Source organism: Doryrhamphus excisus, linkage group LG3, assembly GCF_037039965.1.
Source record: "Doryrhamphus excisus strain RoL-2023G ecotype Guam linkage group LG3, RoL_Dexc_Guam_v1.1, whole genome shotgun sequence".
NCBI lineage: Eukaryota > Metazoa > Chordata > Actinopteri > Syngnathiformes > Syngnathidae > Doryrhamphus > Doryrhamphus excisus.
In genome coordinates, this window is record NC_136359.1 from 20885238 (window position 1) to 20910193 (window position 24956).

The following is a 24956-nucleotide window of genomic DNA, read 5'->3' on the forward strand; positions in this document are numbered from 1 at the left end:
TACCAATGTTACACCAGGGTCCGCACCTAGTGGTATTATTTCAAAGCTCAGTTACATTAATTATGCATTTTACAAAGATTTACATGATCCTACAAAATTCCTTTGGTGAATGTTTTTTTTTTTTCATGGAGCCCAAAATTCCTGGCATTGGCGCTGGATTTTCCTCATGTACTGCCTGCAAAAAACTTGAGGGTCATTGTATGAAAGAAGAGTCAGTATGAACACACAAGTGGAGTGTTTTTAAATAATTTATTAGGAATTTTAAAAAGCTTTTTTTTTCCACAAAAGAAAAGTGAAATTCAGGTTACAGTGTTGACAAGATTGTTATTCTCCAGCGTCAAAGTATATGAACTACCTGTGCCGGTGAGTGAGAAGGTCAATGAAAATCAGAAAATCTTTTATGTATATTGTGGATTGGGAGTGTTTGTTATTCTGCCAAAGTATTCTTATATCGGTCAGCCAGTGCAACATCCTATTCACTTCCAATGCAGTTATTTTGCTGTAAAACTGTGCCCTGAAGTGGATATGCACTGATGGATGTAGCATTTACACCTTTCCAGTAAGAATGTTAATGTATTATTAAAAAGTCTAATTAAAATTTCACATTTGCACAGAGGTACCTCCCTCCTCATCCATAAACAACATGGTACATGTTTAGGAAACCATGTCACACACAAACACACAACCAGCACAGAGAAGAAAGTGGCTATTAGTGTTTGTGTGTGTGTAACAGACTCGTCCTTCATGTTCCTCCATAAACAATATTCACATCTTGAAAATCACAGTAAAAACAATATGACAAAATAGGAAAACAGCATGCTTTTCCCTCCCCTCTCGAGTATAAGGAGCATTTTTCCGTGAACGTATACCCTCCCACCCACCCTCAAAAACAATACAATAATAAAGACAACTCCTCCCTTCGCTGAACTCAGAGCAGCTTTTCAATGAAGTGACACAGAAATAGAAATGCCTATGCAAAAGTATGGCTGGTCTAACAGTGACAGACACATACTGAGATCTATGATATGTGACAAAGTGTAGGATTGTTGAAAAGAAGTAAATGTATCACTTCTCTAAAGCCTTCCAGAGCCTAAATATCCTGTAGCTGCACTCCCCACACCCATCCTTCTTCCTTAACCCCCAAACAAAAGTCATATTTACAGTATTTTACAACATTGTACAGCTCATGTAGGCCGATCATGTAACTGTGACCAATGACCCTCCTCTTCATTTTAAAGGTAATGCGATTTTGTTAAAAACCTACAACAATATACACTTTGTGACACCTTTTCAAGAAACGGAATTGATCACAAATTATGTGTTAAAATTCATTATGAACTTTTTTTTTTTTAGTACAGCTCCTGACCTTTGCTTGGAGATTCAGCTCTTTATGAGAGAAATAAGAGGTCAGGTAACCTGATAGCACAAAATGCAGCCATCGCTCAAACGGCAAAGTGAACAGAACAGGAAAAAAATAACACAAAAATACAGCATTTGTATGTGTTTTGTTCTTTTTGCTGGCTTTTTAAAAAAAATCTTTTTTTTAAAAAGAGATTATGCTGAGGTTGACGTCAGTGTGTGTGTGTGTGTGTGTGTGTGATGGGGCTTTTCAGCTGCCCCCACCTTGAGAGGCAAAGTGGACACGGACAGGCCAGATTACCTGCAAAATAGCGCCAACTCCCTCCAGCTCCGCATCAACACATCTGCACTGACACACAAACGAGCTATGTTAGTTTAGCATGCACGCAAATTGATGCTGGAACATACAGGAACATACATCAAGTCACTCACTTTCTCAGTGATAGCCATTAGTGAAGGCTGTGGCGATCAAAGGACCCTATAGGAGGAAACATAAAAGTTTAAAGTTCACTTATTTATCTCTGCTTTAAATTCTAATTACAGTCGCACATATTTGCAGCTTCACTCTATCATGGTTTTTCAAAAAATGTATTAAGTCAGGCTATTTCATAAATACAGCCTATTATTAATCAATCAATATACATTACATATTGAAGTATTCCTTCATTCATTCATTTTGTACCGCTTATCCTCATGAGGGTCTGGGGTATGCTGGAGCCTATCCCAGCTGTCTTCGGGCGAGAGGCGGGGTACACCCTGGACTGGTCGCCAGCCAATCACAGGACACATATAGACAAACAACCATTCACACTCACATTCATACCTATGGACAATTTGGAGTCACCAATTAACCTAGCATGTTTTTGGAATGTGGGAGGAAACGGAGTACCCGGAGAAAACCCACATACAGGGAGAACATGCAAACTCCACACAGAGATGGCCGAAGGTGGAATTGAATCCTGGACATATTGAAGCAAATGTTATGTATTTTTTTTGCCTAAATTTAGCATTGTCAAGCATAAAAATGGCTAAATGAACTAAAATACAAGTACAAGTAATCAAGAAGATTGGTCACCAAGAGTTAGGAATTGTTCGGTGAGACAAGCACCATACTTGATCACCAGAACAACAGTCTTTTATTGCAGGGTAGTATCATATTTTTTCAGGGTCTTAGATGGTAACCACTGTGAATACCTTCATATAAATTGTCGTCACCTGAAAGCTATTCAGCTACATGGTTATTATTTATCCAACACAGCCCTCTCATGATGACAGCATCATATTGATAGTGTCTCACCCCAAGACTGTGGCTGAATCCAGTGCTCGGGGCAGGACTTGCAGCACTGAGGTAACTGCTGACCGCTGACTCCTGACCAGCTGTTCCATAAAGTTCTGCCATGGGGCCCGGGCTACTGGTTCCCAAAAATCCAGCTGAGCGAGATGGAGTAGAGCCTAAAGTTGACATAACAACAACCGGGTCAGAGTTACTTTTTGGGAATGATGATGATGAAAAGTCACGTTAAGTCACATCAGGAAGAGAAGAGTTCATACATTGCATGTTGAACAGGTAGCGGCAAATGTATGTACTGTATGGGGCGGGCCACGTCATCATCATGCAGTCTCAAATCCATTGTGGTTACAAAATCCTGAAGCCTTTGTCATTGTCCACATACTTGTCCCTCACTACATTGCAGTCCGAACATCACTCCATTACTCTGTGTTATTTTATTAGTCAAAAAATATTGAAAGACAAACCATATGCAGTACTGTGCTCACTAGGAGTCAGTAATGTTACATTAATTTGACATTACGTTAGATTACATGACCTTAACACTACATGGAGTCAGCCATGGCGTGTCCAAACAATCAGACTGCACTTCCGGATTAACAAACAAAAAACAGACTGTGTACATATATTTATACTGTGTATTCTGTATATTTTGTATTTTTCATTCTTTTTTAAAAGATGTGTCTGCACCTACCTCACCAAAACAAATTCCGAGTATGTGTTTGATCATACCAGGCAATAAACCTTTTCTGATTTCTGATATCTGAAAGTGATAGAGTAAACAAAAACTTATCCTCTCATTCCATGTGGAAGTGGTACAATCTGACTTCTTACTTGTTCTTCATCCCCACTTCATTTGAAATACTTTCTTAAGTGTAGAACAAATAAACTGGAGGTTAACTAGTTAGCTTTGTAACTTTCTACATGCTATGTCTCTGATGCCCCCTGCAGTGGTCCCTGAGTATGCACTTATTAGTGTTGCGCAATGTGACGTAAACAATGGTAATGATAATAGTTGAATTCACACTCACATTCATACCTATAGACAATTTGGAGTCACCAATTAACCTAGCATGTTTTTGGAATCCACACAGAGATGGCCGAGGGTGGAATTGAACCCTGGTCTCCTAGCTGTGAGGTCTGCGCGCTAACCACTCGTCCGCTGTGCAGCTCGTACAAGTTACAGTACATTGGAATCGATCCATAAATTTTAAATACATAGGAAAATGATAAGGCAGCATAACAATGTGATGCAATAGGATTCAAGATTTAAGTGTTTTAAGTTTAATGTTTCCCTATAGGTCATATAAGGTACAGCATGGGGAAAAGGGTGAGAAACACAAAATTCCCAACATCACACTTCATACCTCTGACGACTGCTGCTGCCGCCGCTGCTGCCGCCATTGGTCCATACGCTGTGAGGGGAATGGCTGATGAGACAGAACAGAATAGACATGACAACTTTGAACAGACAGAAACTGGTGAGACTATTAGAAGTGACAGCAGAGCAATAACAAACGTCACCCAAAAGTCCAAATGGTCAGCAACCCCGACCCACAAACACAAACATGCAAAGCATATATACTGATGCGTCTCTCCTAATGGGGTGTGTCGCAGACGACAACATGCTGCTTGTAAAGTCCAAAGGAGGGACCGACTGACCTGTGAGCTCAGGGGGGTGGGGTGAAGTCAGAAGGGGAGTCCTCTCTAAGTGGAACTCTAAAAAGAGAAACATCAGTGTGCTGTTGAGTTACACACCACCACCTTGGATAGGTAAACAAGGACAACACACACACACATGTGAGCTGGAAAACACTATGATGGTAAAAACAGGAAGGAGCAGTCAAGCAGGAGCACATATCGGATTTCAGGAAAGGAAGCAGGAGTTGTTGGAGGAAATATCATTGAATATAATAATGCAGCAAATCTCGCGATTCAGTCAAATAACAGTCATGCATCTCAGTATGTCCTTTGGTGGATGACTACATCACCTTCACACACACACTCAGTGCTCTAACACACGTACACACATAATAATGCAAATCCACTCCCTGTTATTTACAAGCAGCAAATTACACTCACAGTGTCATTGACATGTTTGTATTTGTGCATTCACTACAGTTCAACATACAACTATTACACCTCTCTGCTAATAAATACAGACAATCTAAAGTAGGCCTAAGAACTGAAATTATTGCTTCATTACAAACAGAGCCTTGATGCACAGGAGGAAACCTATGAAAATGGAGTTCGACATTTGCATGTGACCACTTCACTGTTTGCAACTGGCTCAAAATGATACCGCCAGCACGCATGTGTGTGTGACCCGGGGGCGCAGCTTACATGCTAGGAGCAGAAAAAGGGGAATGATATAATGCTTGCAACATCTCTCCAGCCAGCTGCAGTTGCAAACAGTTCTTTTGAAATCTATCATTTAAATAAAGAAATGGGATTTATTAAATAAATAACATATTTGAGAAGTTTGCATAAAAATATTTCGGCAATTTGGGTCACCGCTTGACATTGAAGGGTGATGGTGGGTTCCGCAGCAAAACACTTTGGCCTCCCTACATTTCAGATATCAAATTATTGCCACCCCTGTGTTAGTAATCTCAACGAAATGAATAAAATAATTGAATAATAATAATGACTAGTGTGTTCAGTCAGAAAAATGTTCTTTCTTTCCTACCTCTTAAGCAAATAAAACAACAAAGCATGCATTATAGGGATATTGGCTACAGTTTTTACCAGGGAACTGGTAGGTATATCCGGGGGTGATGCCTGCATAGCTCCGACTGGTGTAGGTGGCAGTCTGGAAGCTTGGATAACCTGTGGTGACAAAGAGTGACAGTGTCAGATAACAATGCAACAATGACTTTTTACAAACCAAATAAAAAGTACCAATGTGAAACAATTCCAATTTTATAATAAAATGGTTAAGATACAACCTTTTACATAGTCATCATTGTTTTTCATGAAGCATAATTAGCAAGTAAAAAGACAAGGACAGAGTTAGAAAATATGTCACAGTATGCAGACCCACATCTTAATTTAATAATGGCTTCCTATTTTGCCTAAATAGAAATAAAATAGAGCCAGCATAAACTAACTACCCAGGACATACCTGTTTGATATAGTCAACAAACTAAGTAAGATATTTAAAAACAATTGTGTTCTTCTTGGCTGCACGGTGGTTGTGTAGTTATCGCACAGACCTCACAGCTAGGAGACCAGGGTTCAATTCCACCCTCGGTCATCTCTGTGTGGAGTTTGCATGTTCTCCCCGTGCATGCGTGGGTTTTCTCCGGGTACTCCGGTTTCCTCCCACATTCCAAAAACATGCTAGGTTAATTGGCGACTCCAAATTGTCCATAGGTATGAATGTGAGTGTGAATGGTTTGTCTATATGTGCCCTGTGATTGGCTAGCGACCAGTCCAGGATGTACCCCGCCTCTTGCCCAAAGACAGCTGGGATAGGCTCCAGCACCCCCGCGACCCTCGTGAGTATAAACGGTAGAAAATGAATGAATGAATGTGTTCTTCTTCACTAAACACCACGTCTTCAAATCCCAGCAGTGACAAGGGTGCAGTTTCTACACTGTACAGTAGGTAGCAGCATTGGCAAAAGAATTAAGAAGATGACTTAAGCCATGTCCCATGTATAAAGGTCTAATGCTTAAGGTAGTTAAAACAACCATTTGACCAATTCTGTTTGTAAACAGTTGTAAATATCACCCATGGCTCTCCTTGGACCTTTCTAACCTAAAAGAAATACCCTGATCCTTACTTGGGCATTGACTTAATGTATGTTTTTTTGAAGAGTTATGATTGGTGCACACTCAGAGAGCATAAAAAGGCAGCTCCAAAATGAAAACATGTCAGCACAACAACCAAGCGAAGAAGCCAGTTTGATGGTTCAGGCTATCAAACGATGAAGCATCAGGTGACCTTCAAATCCGCTGAGTGTAGCTACAGTTGTTAGCGCAACATCCTTCCTGTCCTGATCAATAGGAACTTACCCAGCATTCCAATCCCCAGCATGAATGCATCCATTCCATAGGGCATCACCCGAGAGCGCCCCCTGGCCGAGCCAGTTGGGGACATCACCTCCTTGGGTTGAGCTTTCTTGCATTCCACCTGTTTGAGACCGAAACACGACACGACTTGTTGAATGCGAATTTTGGCAGGGCATTTTGACAAGTTGAGCTTCTCACCATTTTGTTGTTAATCTCGTGGAAATGGATCTCGCACACTTTCTCCACCACATCCTCGTTCTCGAAGGTCACAAAGCCAAACCCTGATGAGGACGAGACATGTGCGTGAGGAGAACATTTAGACAGTAGGCCTTTATGTGCACTGCTACAGCTAATAGTCCTGAGTAATCAGTTGTAATAGCCGCTTAACCCATTCCCCCATGCACACACACACACACACTTAACCATTCCTCCTCCCCTCCTGACCAGAAGGCCAGGGCAAAGCTGGTAGGCTGTCATAATCGATCAGTCCCGGGGTGGGGAGGAGGTGCTTAAGGAGGCTTTATCCTGATCCTGATTAACGGACTGGCTAATTAGACTAGCCCTGTTTGTCTCCTCTAGCTCTGGCCCACAGGAAGAAGGCCTGCAGGGGGAAGGGGGATCAATAGATACCCAGGAAGCACACTGCAGGAAAAGTAGTAACTTGATGAAGCATTCGAGAGGAAAGGTACAGAGAGATGAGGTCAGGGCCGTCTCACCTCGGTGTCTGTTGGTGGTCTTGTCGAACATGAGCATGGCGTCGTCCACCTGGAGGGCACAAACAAGACAGTTTTACACCACACAAGCTCTCTCTCTGGCCACACGACATATTGCCTGACCTCAAGCCCTTCTCAAGTTCTGCAGGGAGGCTTGGCAACAGATGGACAGACGCGAAGAGGGAGGAGGGAGGTGACAGGTTATGAAAGAGGAAGCAAAGAGAGGAAAAATATGAAGGACGACTCCAAAACAAGGCCCGGCTGGGTATGTGCCCTGTGCACATAATGGGTGGCATGCAAAGCGCCTGTTCACATAATCTGCCCCCTTTTCTCCCGTCCAAAGTTTGACATTTCCATGGCAACTGTACAACAAGTCCTCATGAGAGCAGTGGGACCGGCATGAAATACATGAATAGAAGGAGAACACCACACAGCTGTGTAGAAAGGTGAATCTTGCAGGCAGGTGGATGGGATGGGGGGGAGGGAGGAATAACAGGTGGAGATACAGTGAAAGAGAGTACAGAGAGACCGGTAAGAGAAAAAAAAAACATTGGGTCAAAGTGGAAAGGGAGGAGAAAGAAAAGACAAAGGGAGAGGGAGAACAAAGAGCCCGAGAGGCTTTGTTTGTTGGCACACTCAGCCATAATTCCTTCTCCTCTTCTTCCTTTGACCTCTCCCACCGGCCCAGCCTCCTTTTTAAAAAGCATACACACAGGTGTCTACTCTATTCACACACACACACACACACAGTTTCTTATGTCAAAGTCGACCTGTTTGCTTTCTCGTTCCCTCACTCCACACAAATAAACATTTGCTAAATGAATTGGTGCTCTTAGTCTATAATAGGCTGCAGTGGATATCATCCATACTCACATATGTGTATGCCAACACACTGCAAGTCTGTCTGTGTGTGTGTGTGTGTGTGTGTAGACCCCCAAGACAAGTTTGCCTCCAGAAAGGTCAAAGGTGAGTGAGGGTGTCAGTGTGAAAGTGGACCTCAAATCACGTCTACAGTGCGTCCAAAAGCTGACATATCACATACAGCAGGGTTGCCCAAACTGCGGCCTCTGGGATTTTTTTTGGCACGCAGATCGTTTTTTTTTATTGGCCCTTCATTTGTTTTTAATGAGATTACACTAATCAGCAATAACACAAAAACTCCAACATGTTTGGATGTTTTGTTCAGATAGCTTAGCATATATTGACCTACATTGGATTGTTTTTAGCATGAATGATTGAATGTATTTAATGAATGTATGAACCCCTTTGGGGAAAAAAGGTGGGTCACATCTACGTCAAGACATTCCCACACAAAAAAACAAACTCCATAAACTCCATGGGGACAGCAGGAAGATGTAATAGCCCTTTTAAAGATTCAAAGTGTGTTAATTGCACATCATGGCTGGATATTTCAAACTGTGAGCTCTTTAATGGTTTGGTGCTGGACAATATTCCCCCTTATCCCTTTTTTTCCACTTCTCATCTTCCCTGTTATCCCCTGCCCATCCCTCTCCGCACTCCTTTGTCCTCGCCATGACGGGACACAAAAGGTCCAGTGAGGCAGTCTAATCAGGAACTTCCATGGATGGCTGGAGCCCACATTTCACCGGCCATCCCTCGATATCTCTCTGGGCAAAAATTCATCTAGCCGCTATGATTGAGATGGGAGCACAGGGAACCAGGAGGCCACACCTTTGGCAGCGAAAATAATGTGCCACCCTGTTGGAGATAGGATGGATGGCGTATTATCTTCACAGCTTTGACTTTGGAAAAGTTTTTGTGCACCTGTTACTTGGTGCATTAAGTAGGTGAAGAATCCATAAACTGCAAGTATGTTGGTGGAAGAAACCAAGAAAATATCCTGCACGGAGGCAAAACGAGTTGTCGTAAATCTCCCCCACACCCCATCTTTGCCCCACTTCCCTCTCAATCAAGCCCTCCCTCCCTCGTTGGTGCCTTTGTGGACCCATCATCTATTCTCTGCACCATGCTCTCTCAAAAAAAAAAAAAATACACCACTTTGTCTTGAAATCTATCAAAACCTACCGACACATTGAGGAAATATTAAACATTTATGGTTTACCTACAGAGCTTTCAGCAGGTTAGTCAACTTTATTTATTGTTTCTAAACTCAAGTTGACCCCCTCACCCCACACACACACACACAAGAAAACACCCCCGAAACACCGCCTCGTCCCTCCTCCTTCAGAACAAAACCCCCTTACCCACAGAATTACTTGGGGACAATGGGCAAGCCAGGTCACCACGGTAACGGGTCAGGAGGGGGTTGTGGGCAGGAGCAGCTGTTACATCAGATTAATTCAGATTCTGGTAATCCCTCCTCCTTCTTCACCGTCACCAAACACTCGCCACAAAACTTTTCGCCTCACCCCCCCCACTTGTCCACTGCCCCCCCGACTTCGCCTGCTGCTCAGGCCCCCGAGGAGCCTCTCAGCCTCGTTAGCTACCCTCTCACCTTCCTCACTCACTTCTAAGCGCTCGGCTGTTTGTGATAACTAGCCCAGATTGTCATCAGTATTAGGATGAGTGCTTGGTGGGCCTCATCATAGAAAAACAATGTAAAACATTACTCACCTTTCCAAACTGGTCGAAGTATTGCTTGACGTCTTCTATAGTGGTGTTTACTGACAGGCCTCCCACAAAGATCTTCTTGGTGCGAGTCACTAACTGTTGCAATACAAAAAATATATATTTATCATGTGTTTTCACAGAAGGTTTCTATTTATTTTATGTTGTTTCAATGAACAATTGCCATTTTTGTTTCAGCACTTGTGTGAAAAATTGAGAAAAAAAAAATCCAGAATAGAAACTGAAAAGCAGTACAATTATTGTATTTTCTGATGCAGCTTTTTTCCACTGTGCTAAAATGATTCTTACTACTATTAGTATTTTTTGGTGTTTCTGTTGTTATTCAAATGATAACAATATGTTTTCAAAAGTTTCTTAATTTCAAAACCTGCACTTCAATAGAAAAAGTTAAATTATTACATATATTCAACAATTTCAACAATGTATTTTTTCAATATGGGCTGCACGGCGTGCGAGTGGTTAGCTCACAGCTAGGAGACCGTAGTTCAATTCCACCCTCAGCCATCTCTGTGTACTCCGGTTTCCTCAGGTTAATTGGCGACTCGAAATTGTCCATAGGTATGAATGTGAGTGTGAATGGTTGTTTGTCTATATGTGCCCTGTGATTGGCTGGTGACCAGTCCAGGGTGTGCCCCGCCTCTCGCCCGAAGACAGCTGGGATAGGCTCCAGCACTCCCCATGAGCCTCGTGAGGATAAACGGTAGAAAATGAATGAATTAAGGAATTTCTTAAAAATGTAGATAATTATAATACTGTGTTTCCCAAACATACATTTTTATGTGGTGGCCCGCCACAGATAAATTTGGACCGCCATAAATACCCTGTGAGAAGTAATGTAGCTTCCAGCTAGTATAAATTCAGTACAGTAATCCCCGGTTTATTGCAGTAATACCAGACTGTGGTAAGTGAATTTCCGCAAAGTAGGATTCCTTGCTTATAATCGGAATAGCGTTGTAGTTACAACATAAAAAACTTGTTTATGGCCTTTAAAAAAAAAATACATTTCCAATACTTCTAAACATGAACTAACACCCCCATAGTCCCCTTTACACTCATATTAGAGAGTAAAGGCCATTCTGATTCTGATATTACACAACATGGTAGCCATAATTACAATAAAAGAGTAATAATGTGTTTTGGATGAATGTTTGGAGAAGAAGTTGAGTTTTATGTTGGTGTGGGTAATGGTTGCAAAAGTAGGCAATGTTTTTATTCAAATATTTTATGAGGGATTATGTGCCTGTTTTGAGATAACTCAAAACTGTATTGATATTGTTACAGGCGATCAAGTCTGGTGTTTGTGTGTTAGTAACATTACTGACACCTAATGACCAGTGTAGAATCCTACATATCTTTAGATGTGTTTTCTGAATGCCTTATATTTGTATTTTTGTTAATGTAGCCATTTTTATGCTCAAAATTGCTTAATTTAGGCAAAAAATGTGTACTATTTATTTCAATATGAATATTCTGGAATTAATAATAGGCCATATTCAACAACAAAACAGTATGAATGACAAGGTGACGACTGTAACTCAGAATATGTGAAAAATTTCCAAAAGTAGAATATTTGAAACTACTGTTTTGCGCTTCAAATGGCAACTGGAAAATCGAAATTGAACCCCTGCAATCAAATAACTATTTTACATTCCAATTTATTGAGAATCACCTGTATTTTTTTGTCATGTCTATTTTAGTAGTAGCGTAGTAAGTACCAGTAGAGGAGTCGCATAGAGCGATAATAATGACACTAATAATCCTGCAACACATATCCACATAAACAGACCAATTTTTCATAGAAATTACACCATTTGGGTCTCAGCTTTTATGTCAACATAAGTACACTATGTCAACGTCAACTTAAGTGGGCACTTTTCATTAATAAAAACTAACATTAATGTATTTTCTTAGACACCACGCCATTTATGTTTAATATTACATGTGAAATTCAAACACACTGTGTTACATTTGTTCTGTATGTAAGCTGAATTCATTGAGAAAACCCTTCACAGGCACGTAACACCTATAATTATTTGGGTTTTTCTGAAAGTATTTACTCAGTCACCCAGCAGCAGGACAAGCAGCATGTCACCAATGATTTTTGGTTGTGCTTAATGAAATAAATTAAGGCAGATTGTTACAGCTTTTTTGGTAGCCTGGATGCATTTCTGTTGGTACTCGGTGGCCAAAAGAGATCAGCCAGATTTACAGCTATGACACCGGACAACATGTTCTCACGTCTGAGCTCCATTACAAGCCACTCATAATAATAAATGTCACACAGTCTGCATCAGAACTACTGCTTCTATCGTGTATAAATATAGAATGTAAATATATTATACATATTTAAAATACATTTAAATCATATATACTTTTACCTATGTTATATATACACTCCTGATCAAAATTATAAGTTGAAAAATTGCAAGAATTTACATTTTTCACTGTTGGATTTTAAGAAAGAAAAAATGTTGAGTAAGCAATTTAATACTAACAACTATTCATATGGTCAACTGGTCATATATTTCATACATTTCATATTTTATAATATCTTGTAAAGTGTATTGGTATATAATCCTCGGAAATTTGTTAATACCTTTAGGTTGTTTATATTGTTTTTTATATTGTTTATATTTTACTGTTTAACTGTTCTGTCCTCTTTGCTGCTGTGCAATGCAATTTCCCCCAGTAAGGGACGAATAAAGGCATATCTTATTTTATCTTATCTTATATCGTTAGTGCGGCCCGCGCAAGTTTGATATGGATGCTGTATGGTATCATGTACCCAGAAAAAATTATTACGTTTGATTAATGTTCATGTTAAAGGTTAAATAGTAACTGTTATGTTATGTTATCCTCCCTATCCGTGTGGAAGTGGTAAGTTTTTGGCTATTTAAGTTTAAAGGAAATAACTTGAAGGCTACAGTTTAGGTCGCTAGCTCTTTAGTTTGCAAGTTAGCATGTGTCTCGAGACCCTGCAGTTGCGCAATATGTTGTAAATAAAAATAGTATAAATGTGACTATAGTCGTGTTTTGTCATGTCTACAGGGCTCTAATAATGCTTTGTTCATTTTAATCTGAAAAAATAATTTGTCTACCCACCAACTATATGTGGTTTCTTAAGTTTTTATTATTTGCCGTTTTATTATTATTATTATATTTATTTATTACTGAATGATTTTCTTTATTGTATATTTTATCAGAGCTTTTCTTGTAGAAAATTGGAACCAAAGCGAAGTTTTTAAAAAAAAAATTTTTTTAATAAATGCGTTTTTTTTGGGAAAACCTGATGCGGCCCAGTCTCACCCAGACCCGAGCTCCAGTGCCCCCCAAGTAAATTGAGTTTGAGACCCCTGTTCTAGAGGAATAACCTCACTCATTTTTTTGACCATCATGCGTTTCCTCCTGATCTAAATCCAGTTCATGTCATTTGAGGGTGCATGGCAAGGGAAAAAATTGGCATCAGTTCCGAGCAGTGGATGCCCTCCGTGAAGTCATCTGAATGCACATCGCCTGATGCTAGTAGACTCATTAAGCTATTCTTCACTTACAAATACGAGCTTTTGAGTGCTACTAATTAGTTGGTGTGTTAATTATGTATGGATGCATGACGGCAGATGGAGAGACAATTGTTTGCATTCAATAAGGACTCACCTTCGGTTGAGCCCTCCGAGGGAATGCCACCTTCGGATCAATCTATGGAGGAGAATACATAAAGGTCCGTTTAGTGATGTGGTCTGTGCAGGGTTGGGCATCGTTTGAATTTGAACGATTCCAGTTCGGATTTAGACTCCTGGTGTCGATTCTGGCTCCTAATGATACTTGATTCTGATGCTTTTAGGAGGCATAGGAGGTCATAAACGTTTGACTGGTTTAAATGAAAAGTCAGACAAATGAACTTCTCCTTGAATCTTTAACTATATCAACCTTTCATTAACTTTACTATGAATCTCACCCACATTATAAATATCAAAGCATGTGGACACCCCTGAAACCTGAGCCAAAAATACATTTCCAGATGCAAACATCCTTTCTGTTTTGTTCCAAGTTTGTGCTTCGGTGCGGGGCAGTCCCAAAAACATCAATAACAGACTTAAAATCTCAGAGCTAATTTCACAGACATACAGTCTATTGATGCTCACATTTAACTTTTGCCAAAATTAACCAAGAACTTCAACTTTTGAGTTTTAAATACTGTAAGTTTAATTGTCTTACAAAATATCCAATCTGGGTCAGCTCCCTGACAGACAAGGTTGCACTTAAGTGAGGAAAAAGTATAGTAGGACCCGCTGAAGTCGACATCCCTCACATCGTCATAAGCGTTTACCAACATAACCAAAATCAGACATTGCTTGCACATGTACTTGTGACTTTGGCCATACAGACATACGAGAATGGGAAATAATAAAGGACTTTGTAGGAATTGTTTTTCTCCATTTGTGCAAATGGGCGCATTTAGTTGAGGAAAGGAGGATTAAATATAAGTCGAGAAAGTGAAAAGCACCTTTGCAGTTTATTTTTATTGATTTGGATATAACCACAAATGATGCTTTTGCAAAAAACACACAAGCAATAATGATAAAGTTAACAGTAATACAAAACCCATGTCGACATAAACAGTCACATTTTTCCAAGAACTTACCCCTTTGGAGGTCAGATTTTGGCACAAAAAGCGATTTAGTATGTATGTCAATGTCAGATAAACAGTGTCTTAATAAACGAGATGGACTTAAATGGGCTCCATTATATTGGTAGAATATATTGCTCATTTAAATACAGACAAGTGATGCTTAATTCATTCATTCATTCATTTTGTACCGCTTTTCCTCACGGGGGGGTCGTGGGGGGTGCTGGAGCCTATCCCAGCTGTCTTTGGGCGAGAGGCGGGGTACACCCTGGACTGGTCGCCAGCCAATCACATGGCACATATAGACAAACAACCATTCACACTCACATTCATACCTATGGACAATTTGGAGTCGCCAATTAACCTAGCATGTTTTTGGAATGTGGGAGGAAACCGGAGTACCCAGAGAAAACCCACCCATGCACGGGGAGAACGTGCAAACTCTACACAGAGAGGGTGGAATTGAACCCTGGTCCTCCTAGCTGTGAGGTCTGTGCGCTAACCACACGCCCACCGTGCGTGATGCTTAATTAGGATACAATAATTAGAAAGGGCAATACAACTTGATTGTGATTTTATTCCTATGCACGCACATGTGTGAGTGTGTGTGTGTGTGTGTGTGTGTGTGTGTGTGTGTGTGTGTGTTGCCGCGCTCAGGTGGAATGCCTGAATGCCTGCTCTCGTCACCACCCTGTGACATGTGATCTGCTGGAATCTCACACGGGTACCACAATCACAAACACACCTCACCTCTGTGAGGAAAGCCTGAGAGGAGTCTGGGGGGAGGGGGGGAAGTGTGTCAGACAGAGAGCGAGAGGCGGAGCCAGGTTGAGGAAGACAGGACAGAGGGAGAGGGAGCTGTCAATCACATCACACCGACAGAAGATCCGCCACATTTTGTTTGTTTGTGTTAGTTTGTTTCAGCTTGTGAACACAACTACGGGTCCCTGTGCGGTTCTCTTGTTCTGTACTTCCTTATATACTTTTCCTAACTACAAAAAAAGCTAATTGATGCGTCATGTGACCTTTTAAGTCGTACCAAGGTTGGTTAGAGAGAGAGCAGCACACCACGCCATGAGAATGCAAATATAGACAGGCTGTAATTGGCATTACTGATCTAATAGAGGTAGAGATCAACTAGACTACCACACTGTGCTGCCTTTACACTAACAGACGCTATGATTAGTTTGCAGCCACGACAGGGTAAAGTTAAACTACAGTACAGTTGAGCTCTAGGGCCTCTATAGTAAATCACATGCGTTTACCGGAATGAAGACGACAGCGTGTGTTTCTACTCGAACACAACGACTCCAGATTTTGTTGTTGTTGTTTTTTTGTTTTTTTTCTTGTCTAAAGAGTGAGAAGACTAGAGGCTAAGACTGGAGGATCAGATGCAGAGTCTACTGTTTAGTTTCTATAGTGGCTACGCTACACTGATAGTCACCTCTGGTTACCAAACCTCTCCTGGTGGCCAACACTCCTGCGCACATTCAAAAACAAACAGACACACACAAGCAAACAAAATCAAACAGGGCAGCACACGGCACATGAGCGGGAAGGAAATAGTGGGCATTAAACAATGACAGTGACTTGTGTGGTGGAGGTGTCAAGAGATGAATGCAAAAAAAAGCTCAATTTCATGCCATATAATGTGGGCATGCAGAAAGCCTTATGCATGCAAAAACGTAACAGAGGTACACAAAACAAGCAAGAGAGGTTGAGGAAATTAGAGCAAAGTGATTGTTTTTCATAATAATCATCTTTAATGGGCAGTTATCAAGGTTTGGGATAATGCTGACATTTTGATTTTCATGCAAGATGGCGCCCTTCCACATTTGTGAATGGATGAATGCCCACTTCCCCGAGCGATGGATGGCCAGCTAGGACTCCCAACTTAACACCCTGAGACGTTGTTCTTTGGAGTTGATTAAGGGAGCAAATCTACAGTCCCAAACCAAAGACTTGAAGTTAGTATGTCCTCCATCGTCTTCCACACGCCTTTCCTGATAGCTGATTCCGGTCCCATATCAAATTTACTGAATGCTTTCCTATCACATCCATTTCTTTGACAGTGGTATTTTGGTTAAGGTCTTTAATCCTTTCCAGAAGGTACGACTCAAACCAAAATGGACTCTAACCAAAGCAAATTTTCCCATACAAAATAATGCAAATCCAATTAATCCGTTCCAGTCACACAAAAATGTTATCATACTCTTTTATAAGGTTTTTCTGCAGAAAATGATGGAAAATTATTACAAAAACTTAACATTTAACATTTAACATTACTTTTATCTTGTTTTGATGGAAAAAAAACACAAATTAACACAAAACATCCACATTATTCTGCTGCAAACATTCATTCATTTTCTACCGCTTATCCTCACGAGGGTCGCAGGGGTGCTGGAGCCTATCCCAACTGTCTTCAAGCAAGAGGTGGGGTACACCCTGGACTGGTCGCCAGCCAATCACAGGGCACATATAGACAAACAACCATTCACACTCACATTCATTGCTGCAAACATAATTTGCAAAAATGAAAAAAAATATATCCAACTCATTAGCATTAGCAACGTTCTAGAGTGAATAAACATGTGCATGTTATGGATATAAAATGAGACAGGCAGGAACACAGACTGTTGTACGGGAACCGGAGATGTACGGTATTTGCATGTATGTGTGTGTGTGTGTGTGTGTGTGTGTGTGTGTGTGTGTGTACATGGCAGCCAATGAAAAGCCACTTCTGAGCCATACATTTCAAATGACGATGATCTTTTCTTGAAGTCGGAAAATCCTGAGGCCTCACACTCATGTAATTTGTTACATTGTGTATCTCTCTAGCTCAGCAAATATGATACAAACAAACACCGTTGCTCTTTGGCGTGTGGCGGTGGAAACAAACCGGACGGTACGTTGGACACGTAACGTGCAAACGCAATCCAAGGCAAAATCTGAGTAAAAGTTTGGGATGTAAACCAAAAATATGTTAATCATGGCGGACGTTAACAGAGGTATTTAATAAATACATCAGAAGTAGGGGTATTGGTACGTATATTGGCAATTGGCAATGAAACTGCTAGTTACAGAAGGGGGGGGGGGGTAAGGTGTCTTCCTTTAATAATTCTTATCTAATATGTTTCCTTCATGCTGCGTTCATGCGTGATGTGCTGAATGAGCCCACATCAACTAGTAGTATTCATCCAGAGTTTCATACTTTGCATTTTATTTTATTCTTATACAAATGTTGTGTATATACAAATGTCGAAATGTGCAAGTTTCCAAATTGCATAGTTGCCGCCAGCATTATTTCATTTGATTCTTATTTGTGAATTCATTCAAAGTAACCTGTCTTACTTGTTGATCGTAGGAGAACACGATACTTTAGTTGACTATTGGTCATGATTATTTTAATGGCTGGAATTTGTTATTTTGTTGTTGTCAAACTCCATTTAAAACAAATTATACAATACTATACAAAATATATAGACTCAAATTTCTGCTTGGCACCTTGGCAACCACAATTCCCATAACAGGCCAGCACTGTGCCCGAGTGGTTAGCATGTTGGCCACACAGTTAGGAGACCGAGTAGACTTGGTTCGAATCTATGCTTGGAGTTTGCATGTTCTTCAATTTGGTGTGTGGGTTTTCTCCGGGTACTCCGATTTCCTCCCACATTCCAAAAACATGCTAGGTTAATTAGCGACTCCAAATTGTCCATCGGTATGAATGTGAGTGTGAATGGTTGTTTGTCTATATGTGCCCTGTGATTGGCTGGCCACCAGTCCAGGGTGTACCCCACCGCTTGCCGTGTTAGGCTCCAGCATACTCCCACAACCCTAGTGAGGATAAGCGGCATAGAAAACAGATAGATGGATGGTATTCCCATAATATTAAAACTTTTTCCAAATTTGACCACCAAATTTGTTTCTCATAATATCATCACTTAGAAAAAAACAAACGTATTTTTATATTTCAATTTTATTCTACAAAACAAAAAAATTCCGAAATTAAAAAAAATTTGGGATAAAAAAAATTCGAAATTTAACGTTTAAACTTTATTGAATATGATAACTTTTTCCGCAGCCAACTTTTCAAAAAAGAATTCCCTTATTTGTTTTGTTTGTTTTTCATATTCCAACTTAATGTTTTTCCTTTAATATGTCAACTTTATACTTCTAAAAGTTTTCCTCATAATATTATGATATTACTCTCATCAAATTCTGACTTTTTTTATTGGATTACTCATTTTTTTCTCTTAATATTTCAACTTAATTCCTGTAAATGCTGCTTTTTCCAAATTTGACCACCAAATTTGTTTCTCATAATATCACCACTTAGAAAAAAACAAACGTATTTTTATATTTCAATTCTATTCTACAAAAAAAATTCCGAAATGTAAAAAATTTTGGGCTTTGGATTACACATTTTTTTCTCTTAATATTTCAACTTAATTCCTGTAAATGCTGCTGATTTTTCATGTTTGCTTATGCTGCTGTTGTTTTTTTTCTGAATGATATTTTTCAAAAGTGCAGGGGTCCAACAAAAAGCCGCCGGCTACACTTTTTGATTTAAAATAAATATGTCACTTTCTGTAACTTGTACTGTATATTGCAGGACTGGTTTTATTTTGCATGGAGTTTATGTGTGGAACGCATTGATTGGCATGACAGCAAAATTCAACATTGTGATCTGACAATAGTTTAGGGTGAAGAGCTGCTGTCTGTAAGAAAGGTAAGCTAATTACAAGTACTTTAAAATTAGGTGTTATTTTTCAATCATCCCAGCTATACAACAGTTAGAGACAGGAACACATTCGATTGGACGGCTCTCAACATCTCTGGAGGACAAGCCTGTTGACTCAATCCTATTAAGCAGGAGAGCCACACTAATCACAGATGGGGTGATCCTGGTCGCCCCCATTGTCGTCTTTCCACACCGGCACTCAAACAGTCAACGACTGTTCAGAGTGACTGGAAACTTTTTCTCAACAAATGTGCATTTTTGTACCAGAAACACAGTTTTAAAGAGGGTATAGCGCTTACACAATATCAGTGATACACTTGCTGCTTGCATCGGTGCCCCCCCCCCCCCCCCCCCCGACACTGGGAGTGGCAATAAATTGTGTTTTTACTCTGCAGCCTCACTGCTGTGCAAAGGTCCGCTCATTCCGGCAGCAATTCAGCCGGTCACAGCATGGCACATTCTTTGCGTTGCCACTGGAGAAGCTTTTCTCTTCCTGTCTCTAACAGGATAACCTGTATGAATTAGGGAGGGGGGGTTGAGGTCGTGTCTCCAAAAAGTCCTCCATACTACCTCATGACATGAGTACCCTTTCCGACAGGCGGCAGAGAATGTATATATTTTAAAAAAAAAAACTTTCCATCAATGTTGTGCGTTTTTTTTATCTTGCGGCGTTAAAACTGAATGACCTTCACTGGACTGTTAATGCTTGTGGTATCCAAGAAATAATTGTAATTGATGTGCATTGTTATCTGCTGTTTTTTTTCTTTTGTGACAGAGCCATTCTTCAACTGCAAAGAAGCGAGGAAAGGGGGGGGGTCACTATGGAAACAAAACCCCCATGGTGATTTAATGGCGTCCAAGCATGATGGTACAAAGTGTCATAGGCCTAATGCTTGCAAGTGACACTATAGAGTTGATGGGACAACCAGTAAAGTCATGATTCCTAACCACTGTGGATCATTTCTCACAGAACATAAACTATACAAATGTACCTCATTGGTCCTACAAGTATTTAGTATTTATTTAGCACAAAAAAACGACAAAATATCGTAACAGGCAAAAAAAACATTTAATTCTCTTCCACTAAATAGCAGAAGATATAATAATTAACCTAATTATTATTTCAGTATACACCATATCACAGCTATTTGTGGCGGTTTATTTGCCAGTCGCATATAAACGTGAGTAATTGCCGATTTTTGACACTCAAGACGTCACTGTATGCTAATTAAAATGTATAATAAGTATGCAACACAGATGAATGATAATGAAAAATAATCAATACAAAACATGGAATCAGACTTCGGCCTGATTGTCATCACTCACTTAAGCGATTCAGTTGAAGTGAGCTGCTGGATTATTAGAAGACCAAACCACGTCTACATAATCTATACTGCTTTCCTGTTGTAATTCTATGTTGCTATTTTGTACATGTTATGGTTTACTATCACATATATATAAATTATTACTGACTTAGGGTGAATTAGATATGCTTTCTGTGAACAAAGCAGTCAATTTATGGAGAAAAAAAAATTAAAATGTACTTTTTTGGATCAAAAATTCACACATTTCAGGGTTGTGAATGCCAAATATTCAATATCTTATACTTTTTGGGACATTTTTGTTTGGTAAAATATGTACCTTGGCTCAGTAAAGGTTGGGAAATACTGCAATAAAGAATTGCCTTGTCAAAAACATCCAATTTCTATCCAATTCCGCATGTGTATTCTTTACCATTCCGGTAAAACTGCCGTTAAGTATCTTGCAGGCACTTTAGAAGGTGCATCGCTCAGTGCACAAAAGCGGGGGGAAAAGAAAGAAAGTACGCTCTCCTTATTTCAACACAGTGACTAACCCGCCGCCATCACCACTCCCACTGACGAGGGAGGCGGGGGCATCGGTCCCTATGACGACCAGCGGGGCCACATTGTTCCTGGACTGGCCCCGTATTCATCACTGACGCACACATGCTTGTTTAAAACATCACAAGTTGGCATTTGTGCAGGTTCAAGAGCACAAACCTGTGACTTTATCACTCTGAAAGTTCTACAAGGAGTTTATTTGGTGCTGCCGTCACACCTTGATGGTCTCAGGTTGCATTCACTTAGTCTGCTGGGAAATGTTCATTCTGAAGGTCATTTCCACCTCTTGGGACAGTGAAGAAAAGGCACACGGACAAAAAAAAAAAGTTTCGGTTGCCTCTTTGGAGAAGGCAAATCCAAGCTTGACTAGAAGGGAAGTCATCTTTGTTTCTATGGAAATTCACTGTGGCTGACATTTTTTGAATGTTTAAAAACACGCGGCCCGTGGGCCAAATGTGGCCCGCAGGACACTAGTTTGAGGCCCCCACCTTGATATGAAAGTTTAAGTTTGATATGGATGCTGTATGGTGTCATGTACCCAGAAAAAATTATTACGTTTGATTAATGTTCATGTTAAAGGTTAAATAACTGTTAATAGTTATCCTCCCTATCCGTGTGGAAGTGGTAAGTTTTTGGCTATTTAAGTTTAAAGGAAATAACTTGAAGGCTACCGTTTAGGTCGCTAGCTCTCTGCCGTTTTATTGTTATTATTATTATTATATTTATTTATTACTGATTGGTTGATTTTCTTTATTCTTGATTTGTTTATTTATTTTTCATTTTATTTAGCGCAGAAAAATAAAAATTAAGATATTTGAGAACAGCGGAATGTTTTATCAGAGCTTTTATTGTAGAAAATCGGAACCAAAGCACTGAAAAAGTTTGTAAATTGAGGTAAATTGAGTTTGAGGCCCCTGGTTTAAAAGCAAAGAGTTGTATGCGCTGTCACTTTATCATACAAAACACCCAAATCTGGTTTGAAAACATCAAAAAAATGTATCAACCATTCCTGCAGATTATTAGAAAACACACTAATCATACACCGTGCAATGAGATTAGCCAGTGGTTGGGAAGTAGAAACAGAGAACTCACTGTTTTGGAGTCCAACTCATGCCGGGTTTGGGCCAAAACTTTATCCACACCAGCCTGATCCACAAAGGTGACAAATCCAAAGCCTCTGTGGACATCAGGAAGGGGGGGAGGAGGTATTAATGACAGCGAAAACTATGTTGACACATAATGATATGTTATGAGCAGGAAGGAATCACGGAGTACAGATATACTTTCAAGCTCACCTCGAGCGCTTAGTAACCGGATCTCGCATCACCATACACTCCTTCACTTCGCCGTACTTGCAAAAGTACTCCTTCAGACCCTCTAGGATGCAAAATAGGGGACACGTTAGGGGAGAATAACTAAAATCTTACACTGGATTGTATTTGTCTGTCAAACTAAAGTATTCAAAGTAGCTCCAGATACTTTTCATCATACTTTTTCAGTAGAAGTTCTGAATGGGAATATTATTCTAAAATGTTATTTATTTATACCTTGTGTTGTTTGCCAGCTGAGTCCACCTATGAACATTTTGCTGTGAAAAGAAAGAGAATATTCATATTTGCATGCAAGTTGAACATTTATGTGTGCTCACATAGCACAAACAAACACAAGTTGTTGATGAAACTGGAGGTGTATGATCAGTGACATGAAGGCTCCCAGTGTGAACGAGGCAAAGAATGCCAGGCTTGTTCCTCAAACTGGAGAGGAAAAAGTTTCGGACTTACCAGGGGTCGTGAGGGGAGTCCGTAGTGGACAGGCTGCTCTGGCTCCCTTCCGTATCCATTCCGTGTCCTGGCCCTGCGTGTGTGTGTATGTGTGTGTGTGTGTGTGTGTGCTGCTCTGTGAACAGGCGGACACTGAGTGAGAGGCTCAGGGTGGGTTTGGCCTGGGGTGTCACAGAGGGGAGCGGGCCAGATGCGAGCTGGGACAGACTCCACCTCCACCTCCTCCTCCTCCTTCTCCTCCTCCACTCCGTCCACACTGCTGTCTTCCCTCCATCCCACCACCAAGGGACGCAGCGTAAAGCGCCTGTCAAGAGAGAGTGAGTGCTACTTCCGGTGCGAACCTTCAAAATAAGAGCATTCACTTCTGTGATACTGATGATTTTGATTGTTGTGATGTCAAGTATAAACAACTTTTTCGCAACAGAGGACTTTAAGATGCAAAATGAATGGGAATGGTTGACAGTTTAAAGTTCGGCATTCACTCCCTCGTATATTTGAGTTGTTTTTTTTTTTTTTCTTAAATTTTTCTAAATTTTCTAATTCTAACTTTAATAGAAAGTGGTTTGATGGTGCTATCTTCAGGGGAAAAGTTGTGCAATCCAAACATTTTCATTCAACATTTTCCAGCAGGAAGATACGTAAACAAGGCGTGATATTGTGTAACTAGTTTTGTAAGAAGCATGGTTAGTGGTTAGCGTGCAGGCCACACAGCAAGGAGACCGGAGTTCAATTCCACCCTAGTAAGTCCTCAAGTCCATTTGGGAGTGCGGCCAATCACAGCGGAGTGGGTGTGCCCTGAGGCAGGCCATGTGAGAAAATGAATAAAAATATTTTTGGAAAGTTTTGGAAAACGGCCGGCATGGTGGTCGAGTGGTTAGCGCGCATACCTCACAGCTAGGAGACCAGGGTTCAATTCCACCCTTGACCATCTCTGTGTGGAGTTTGCATGTTCTCCTCGTGCATGCGTGGGTTTTCTCCGGGTACTCCGGTTTCCTCCCACATTCCAAAAACATGCTAGGTTAATTGGCCACTCCAATTTGTCCATAGGTATGAATGTGAGTGTGAATGGTTGTTTGTCTATATGTGCCCTGTGATTGGCTGGCCACCAGTCCAGGGTGTACCTCGCCTCTCGCCCAAAGACAGCTGGGATAGGCTCCAGCACCCCCCGTGAGGAATGAATGAATGAAATTTTGGAAAGCCAAGTAATACAGCTGGAATAGGTGCAGATTCTGGAAGATCTACAAAGCTATCTGTGCAGGTTATTGTATGTAGGTGCTTGAGTCCACAACTGAATACAAAGGGACAAAAATTTGCATAATGGGTTGATTTTTAAGTTTATTTGCAATTTTCTAAAGTAATGGCTTTGTAGATGTGGGTGAAACACTAAAAGGGTTCAAATCCTTTGGGCAAATCAGTATTTTAAAGGTTTTAGTTCGCCTCAAGTTTTAATACTCCCCCATACTGCCAACCTGCTGATGCGGTGTCCTATAACAGGAGGCTTGTGTGCTGCGCTCATTCACTGCTAAGTTTTAAGAATGCAATTACTTCCAAAGCCAGCTCCAGCTAATCTTCTCAACGCTCCTTCAACATGTGACCTGGTAACCAATGTTAAGACCAATCAGTGGCCTCAGTACGGTAATTCACCAAAGACAATGCCAGCTTTGACTATACTGCTTCATGTGAGATGCATGCATCTCCACAAAACCTCAAGTGCAGGAGTACAGTTTGCATATACACTTGTCCCTCATCTACTGCAGTTTAATGTGATAAGTGAATTTCCACATAGAACATTAGTAGAGTCCTATAAACATGAAATAACACCCCTATAGTCGTTTTTAGAACATTAGTAGAGTCCTATAAACATGAAATAACAACCCTATAGTCGTTTTTAGAACATTAGTAGAGTCCTATAAACATGAAATAACACCCCTATAGTCACGTTTTAGAACATTAGTAGAG

At 40.5% G+C, this 24956-nt stretch overlaps 1 protein-coding gene across 3 annotated transcripts; it reads right to left on the bottom strand.

Moving 5' to 3' along the window:
• Nucleotides 1–230: 230 nt before the first annotated feature.
• Nucleotides 231–23226, bottom strand: msi1b (musashi RNA binding protein 1b). Of its 3 annotated transcripts, none has more exons than XM_058070416.2 (15): nt 22998–23225; nt 22764–22804; nt 22512–22593; nt 22309–22393; nt 13641–13682; nt 9972–10064; nt 7380–7428; nt 6862–6944; nt 6667–6784; nt 5396–5476; nt 4310–4366; nt 4015–4077; nt 2657–2811; nt 1792–1837; nt 231–1703 (listed from the first exon to the last, which is right to left on the bottom strand). In XM_058070416.2, the coding sequence occupies exons 1-14, from the start codon at nt 23054–23056 to the stop codon at nt 1796–1798; spliced, it is 1050 nt and encodes a 349-aa protein (XP_057926399.1). In that variant the 5' UTR covers nt 23057–23225; the 3' UTR covers nt 231–1703; nt 1792–1795. The 3 variants fall into 3 exon arrangements, with proteins under 3 accessions (XP_057926399.1, XP_057926398.1, XP_057926400.1); XM_058070415.2 differs by having other exon boundaries at nt 231–1708; nt 22998–23124; XM_058070417.2 differs by lacking the exon at nt 4310–4366 and having other exon boundaries at nt 231–1708; nt 22998–23226.
• Between the last annotated feature and the right edge of the window lie 1730 nt (nt 23227–24956).

Coding starts and splice junctions, on each gene's coding strand:
- msi1b (XM_058070416.2), bottom strand. CDS start 23,056: ATGGATACGGAAGGGAGCCAGAGCAGCCTGTCCACTACGGACTCCCCT. Junction 5,477..6,666: donor GCTGGGGATTGGAATGCTGG/GTAAGTTCCTAT, acceptor TTGTCACCACAG/GTTATCCAAGCTTCCAGACT. Junction 4,367..5,395: donor ATATACCTACCAGTTCCCTG/GTAAAAACTGTA, acceptor TTCTCTTTTTAG/AGTTCCACTTAGAGAGGACT.